Source organism: Elephas maximus, chromosome 11 (assembly GCF_024166365.1).
Source record: "Elephas maximus indicus isolate mEleMax1 chromosome 11, mEleMax1 primary haplotype, whole genome shotgun sequence".
Lineage (NCBI taxonomy): Eukaryota > Metazoa > Chordata > Mammalia > Proboscidea > Elephantidae > Elephas > Elephas maximus.
In genome coordinates this window covers 86,982,771-86,989,653 of record NC_064829.1, presented here as the reverse complement: position 1 = coordinate 86,989,653, position 6,883 = coordinate 86,982,771, and the positions used below count along the sequence as shown (strand labels likewise).

The 6,883-nt window shown below is 44.0% G+C and overlaps 1 protein-coding gene across 1 annotated transcript in view; it reads left to right on the top strand.

The window, feature by feature from the left end:
- PARD6G (par-6 family cell polarity regulator gamma) overlaps positions 1-3,807 on the top strand; it is a 75,191-nt gene extending 71,384 nt beyond the window's left edge. The window contains exon 3 of the mRNA XM_049902137.1: positions 787-3,807. Within this exon, the coding sequence (XP_049758094.1) occupies positions 787-1,643 (857 nt within the window). The 3' untranslated portion in view covers positions 1,644-3,807. The remainder of the gene's footprint in view (positions 1-786) is intronic.
- Positions 3,808-6,883: the final 3,076 nt, after the last annotated feature.

Sequence of the window (6,883 nt, the reverse complement as noted above, 5' to 3'; positions counted from 1 at the left end):
GTTACTAGTTAGCAAACACTTTACAATTCATGGTGCTTGCAGATAGGAGGAAACGAAGAAATTAGGAAAGGACTCTTGTTATTTGTGATCAACCTAGAAGAGAACCATGTCTCTTATTTGGAAGAAATATCTAGGGAAATTGCTTTTAAGAAATCAATTGTGTAAAATCTTGAGACACCCTCTGATCCAGCCTTCTGCATTCTCTTTGGGTCTCTGAGTCTGTGCTCCAGCTCCTGAGTCACATGCCACCATCAGTCGGCTATTAATCTCTTTATTGCAGTCTCTTATTCCTGCTTCTTAAGCTTTAATTAAGGAACCCTGGTGGCATTAGTGGGTAAATGCTCAGCTGCTACCTGAAAGGTTGGCCCTTCAAACCCACCCAGCAGTTCTGTGGGAGAAGGACCTGGCGATCTGCTTCCATAAAGATTACAGCCTAGAAAACCCTATGCAGATACCGAGATAGCTCATTAAGTTACTCCTATGTGTTTACACAGAGTTCTGTCATACAATGTGGGTGAGAGGCTATTTGAGACTTTCCAGGAAAAGTGAGGCACAACGAAATGGGTCGATAGTTCCCCTTCTAAGTGTTTGTGTGTGACTGTGCAAGAGTCACTTGAAACACGATTTGGCTTTGGCTTCTAATTGCTGCAGCTTCCTGCTAGGGCTCCTGGTGGCTCAAGAGCTGGGGTAGGGGCTGGCAGTAGCTGGCCTTCCTTCCTGCCCCATCACTGCCTGCTTGTGACTGCAGCCACTGCGCCACTAACTGTTGTCTCTTTGCTCTTGCAGAGGAGGCGGACGGCTGCAACTTCGGGGCAGGCGCCCTGTCCAGAAAGAGGCGGGTGCTGGCGGCCCTGCGGGAGGAGGGCCTGCGCCGCCGCGCGCCCCCAGCCATTGGCCTGCCGCGAGACTTCCGGCCTGTGTCTTCCATTATCGATGTGGACATCCTGCCCGAGACACACCGCAGGGTGAGGCTGTACAGGCACGGCTGCGAGAAGCCACTGGGATTCTACATTCGGGACGGCACCAGCGTACGAGTGACCGCCCAGGGCCTGGAGAAGGTCCCGGGTATCTTCATCTCCCGTATGGTGCCCGGCGGCCTGGCAGAGAGCACTGGGCTGCTGGCTGTCAACGACGAGGTGCTCGAGGTGAACGGTATCGAGGTGGCGGGGAAGACGCTGGACCAGGCCACGGACATGATGATCGCCAACAGCCACAACCTCATCATCACGGTCAAGCCCGCCAACCAGAGGAACAACGTGGTGCGCAGCAGCCGCACATCCGGCAGCTCCGGCCAGTCCACGGACAGCACAGCCAGCCCTCACAGCCTGCCGCCCGCGCACGTGCTGCAGAACTTTCACCCGGACGAGATGGAGAGTGACGAGGAGGCCGACATAGTCATCGAGGGCGCTCTGGTGCCCCAGCCCGCGCCCCGGACGCAGCTGGCACCTCCGGGCAGCCTCACACGCATCAATGGCGCCAGCCTCGCGTACCGGCTGAACAGAGACCTCACTCTCAGTGGCTCAGGGCGTGAGGGCAATGGCAGCATCCACAGACTGCTCAGCTCCCTCAAAGCAGATCCCCGCCACAGTCTAGCCCTTCCCCCGGGAGGTGTCGAGGAGCACGGGCCAGCTGTCACCCTCTAGCAGCTCCTGGGTGTGCCTTGCGCATCCCCTGCAGGCCATCCGTGCAGAGCCTTGCTGAGACACCGGCTGGGGAAAGTGCTGTAACAGGAGGCGGCGAGAACTGACACACGGTGATGAGATGAGTACAATTTCCACAGGGAAATATTTTTTAAATTTTTATTCCAATTGTAAAATAAGAAAAATTGTATACTTCTACCTGCTCCTTTTTTGTTTCTGAGTTTGTTTATCCTCTTCTCCCACAAATGTATTCTCTATTTCAACTTGCTGGCTAGAAAATAAAAATACTCTATTTTTATAGGATTTCTCCACAGAACTTAAAAGGTGTTATATTGAGGTCTGCGTGCAGTTCCTGGCTCCTTTGTAAATTGATAGAAAGGATCTTGACCATGTGCAGAAAATATTTCCTTTAGTTCATTAAAAGTGAAGCTTTATAATTACTTCCTTCAAATGGCCAAATTATTATTTATTTTTTTGACTGCATCCTGTAAAAGTATCCTGGGATGCTGGCAGACTTCCTGGGGCTATGCTCCACAGAGGCGGCCTGGCAGGAAGGTGATGGGACTGACATGTAAAAGCGAACACACCAGAACTTGTGATAGATGTGGCCATTAAAGATGAAACAAGCCGTCGCATCATTTTAGTTGCTTTTCAAATGCTCCGATAGGTGCCGGGCTTTGCACATCACGGAAACGGTGGTTCCATGTCTCTGGGCCGTGTGGGGGCTTCCTCAGAGGGGGGCTGCCTTCAGCCTTCTAGGGATGCAAAGTTGGGAGCACCCAGCTTTCCTGGATTGGAGCTTGGTAAATTACATTTGTGGTCAAAACCAGCACTCACCAAGTGGTGATGAACCAATTCTCTGCATGTTCTTGCAGTGGCAGAGGCCTGAGGGCTGCGGTTCTGGGTGTGGGCTGTCCTGCATCTAACACAGCCACAGCTCTAATCATCATCAGTCCCATCAAGACATGCCATTTCCTTTGGAGCACAGAGGGTGAGGGTAGGTTTCTCTTGTTTCTAACAACAATCTCATGGACTTTCGTTGATTTTTAACACAGATTAAGTTTATTATTATCACTTTCCTTTGATCCTCTAGTCATTTACGTATTTAGTAACTTTCAAGGATTGTGGTGGTTATATGCCGTCAAGTTGATTCTGACTCAGCGACCCTATAAGACAGAGTAGAACCGCCCCAGAAGGTTTCCAAGACTCTTATCTTTATGGGAACCGATTGCCAGTTCTTTGTCCTGTGGAGCAGCTGGGTGGGTTTGAACTGGTAACCTTTCGATTAGCAGCCCAGTATCTTAACCATTGTGCCATGAGGCCTCCTTTTTAAAGGCTTACCTGTGTCTAATCCAGTGAAATTTTATATGAACTGTATTTTCTGTTTGGATACAATGTCAGGGAGAAAAATTTTACATTTGTACTTTGAGTACTAAACTTTGACCAAATAAAGGTTTTATACACACGGTGAAGGCACTCCCAGGTGGCCACACTGCCCTGTGGCCAAGTTGTCAAGAGCTCTCATAACAGACAGAAAACTGTCACAAAGTTTTTATTTTTCCTGAATTTATTAACAATTTTTTTCTCTCGAAAGCATCCATTGGGCAGAAATAGCTTTTATTGGGTAGTGGTGGTTCCTGCATCTTGGTTTGGTTGGTTGGTTGGTTGCTCCTCCAACATGCAGGGGGATTACGATGCTAAGGTGGGGGCCTCGGGTCTTCAGAGGATGAGGATCCAGAGTCCCCAAACTTTGGGGCGCTAGCGAGATGTAATAGCGTTGTCTGACAGCAACACATGCTTTTTACTAAGACGAGTATTATTAAAGCCCAACTAAATGCTGTTACTACCACAAATGAAATGTCCTTAGTTACTGCTGGTTATTGGACATCTTGTTGAATAACCACGTCTGCTGCCAAGAAGGAGTGTTATACTTACCATTTTAAGTTGTTACGTAAATGTGAGTAATTTTTTAAAGGAAAGAAAAGAGGCTTACTGATAACCTGTGCATTCCTGTTTGCGATTCTGGGAGTTACAAGCAGCTTGGGTATGTTTCTCTACCCTGATGTGTACTGTGCCGTTTTCTTAACAACAAAACAAAACATACTGTGTACTACAAAGTATTAAAGTTTTCCTGGCTTTATATATCAAAGAATAAAAACTTCTTGCTTCTGAGTTAACAAAGTACATTGCTACATTTTAGTGATAAACTCATCACTTCAACCATGTGCCATTTTTCACTTCATCCTCACAGGGTCCCTATGAGGCAAGGACTTGTGTCCACAGTTTACAAAGGAAAAAACAGGTGGGTGGCAGAATGGGAAATAGCTTACTTTTAGATAAATGGTAAATAATTTAACATTATAAATTTTCCATATTATGAATTGTAAACTGTAGGAAATTAACTCCAGAGAAAATGATTTATTCCAACTAATTCTGAAATTATATTTGAAAGTATGACCTCACGATCTTAAATTTGTACACAGCGAACATGTCTATATGGTTGCCCAAATTTGGTTCGCAATTTAAATACTAGCAAAATTTTTATTGGAAAAGCCTCCCTTCTGAAAAGGACTATAGATTTTCTTTTTAGTTTAAAAATAGACAGTCACTTTGCTCCTATCACTTCATGAGCGGGATAAAGGTGGCTTGGGGAGCACCTCCTTTAGAAGACTGGGAAAAACTAACCTTTGCTACAACTTACCAGCATTACGTATATTATGAGAATGGCTGCTGTTATTTCTGATCTCTCTTCTTTTTCCAGCCTGACAACACAGTGGGCATAAAGGCCGCTTTCAGATACAAAAGGCTTTGATTTTATTTTTATCTCTTACACGGTGGTCCTCCCAGACCGCAGGCCCGAATAAGCACACAACGTGCGTCATTACCATGGATATTTGAGGCTGATGATGTGGGTAAACTCGTTGTAGCTGTACAGTATGAAAAGTCTGATGTAACCTAGACCTCAACATTCATCGGCTTCTAAGTCACACATTCAGCTTTTTATTCAGGTGGTCACAAATCAAGAAACTCCCGAATTTAGAACCCAAGAGAACAGGCAACCGACTTTTAGTATCTGTCAAGTACTGGGTACTGCCATAAGTAATTGGTATGTTCTTATGGCACAGTCACTGAAATGAAAATAGCTTCTCTACATAGCATCTATATTGCCAAAATCATCTTTTTAACTTATAATGTTAAAGACCAAGTAGTAATTAGGGCAAATTATCAAAAACTAGAATAATCCTAAAGCTGAGATTTGATACCTGCATAATCAAAACCAAACCGGTTGCTGTCAATTCTGAGTCCTGGTGACCCCATGCTTGTCACAGTAGAGCTATGCTCCACAGGGTTCTCAATGGCTATTTTTGGGAAGTAGATTGCCAGGCCTTTCTTCCAAGGTGCCTCTGGGTGGGTGCCCACCTCCAACCTTTCAATTAGCAGCCGAGCAAGTTAACTGCTCATACCACTCAAGTCACTTTATCTGCATAACAGAGAATCTAAATTCTAGAAAGCACAAGTTAACAGGTGTGTGCTACAAACTAAAGCTTTTAAATTAGGAATGTATAGTGCTTATTTACTTTCATTGCAAATGAAAAAGAAATTGGTCGGAGAAAATTGAAATTATAATCAGATAAAAATGAAATTAGGCTTAACAGTTTTTAAAGCTAAGCAAATGAAACTTTCTGGCAGTAGCTCATGGATGGAATTTTTCTTAGTGATAAAAGTTAAGGACTTAGTAAAATGGGAGACATCGTTAAGTGCTGAACAAAACCCTGTGTGTTTCTTTAGTGGTTTTTTCTCACTAATGCAACCAGGAATTCCTCACTAGTAAAATGATAATGTGATTATCATTCAGTGAATTTATTACAAGCATTTAGAATGGTATCGGCACATGGTAAGTACTCTTCTAGCCAACGTTACCTTGTTATGGTTGATGTTCATCGAACCAAAACCAAACCAAACCCGCTGCCATCAATTCCAATTCATAGTGACACTATAGGAGAGAGAACGGCCCCATACAGTTTCCAAGGAGCAGCTGGTGGATTCTAACTGCCAATCTTTTGGTCAGCAGCCATAGGTCTTAACCACTGCGCCACCAGGGCTCCGATGTTCATCAGGATGCCCTATATATCTTGATACCTAGAGAGCACTGTACAAGTCTAGAGGTGGCATTAAGTGACACATCACCTTAAGCAAGTAAATTAACTGACCTCTGAGGGTGACCAGCTTGTCCGTTTCCTCAGGACTTTCCCAGTTTTAGCACTCAAAGTCCCGAACAGACCAGGATGGTTGGTCACAACTGGAGCCCGTTTCTTCATCCCATAAAATGTAGCTAAAATGATGCCTACAATGAGGTTTACACTGGATAATACATGTAGAGAGGCAATATCTCATATCACCCAGGAGCACAGAGCCAGGTCACCATATCCTTAGCGCAGCTGTTCCACTTTCCTACTCTAACTTAGGCGAGTTATTGACTTTCTATTCCTCAGTTTCCCTCTGTGTAAAATGGGATACTACCACTTGCTCTGCATAACTGTAGTGAGGATTAAATGTTAAAATGCATACCGTGCTTGAAACAGTGCACTGAACAACAGTAAGCACTAAGTATGATGGATTCTGATTATTATTAAAACAGCCCACTTCTGCTTTGGCAAGCAGCTGATACATGTTTATTATTTAATAGGAAGACCTGCTAAAAAGAAACTTTGTCCCCCAGTAAAAACTAGGTTAGAGTTTGAGAGCTGAGGTTGTTCTGGGTTTTTTTCCCTTTCTCAATTACTGAGAGTAAATGGTCACTAATTGTCGCCTTGCTTAGTGAACTCTAAGAAATACAGGACTGTACCATAATCCTCAGACTAAAAAGGATTTTAAAAAGGATAACAGAATTCAGAGACACTAGTGTGCCATATTTGTTTTTATAATAATTTTAAGTTGCTCCTACATAGGGAGATTAAAGAGATTTTTAAGTATACAGCTTTTTGTAACAATCATATAAGAACTGTCTCCTGGATTTCTATCCATCTTTTCAATGACAGTCCAAAGAAGTCTTCACCACTGAACTACCAATCAGTAGTTTTTCATTTTCAAGCAATAAATTTACTTACTTACAACAGCTCCCACGTGCTTTTTTTAAACTCAGCTGTTACCAAATTTTGATCTGTAAAGCCTAAAACCTTGTTTCGTAACCAGCATAGAAGACTCAGGATCAAAGTTGCCCTGCAGCTAAAAAGCACTAGAAA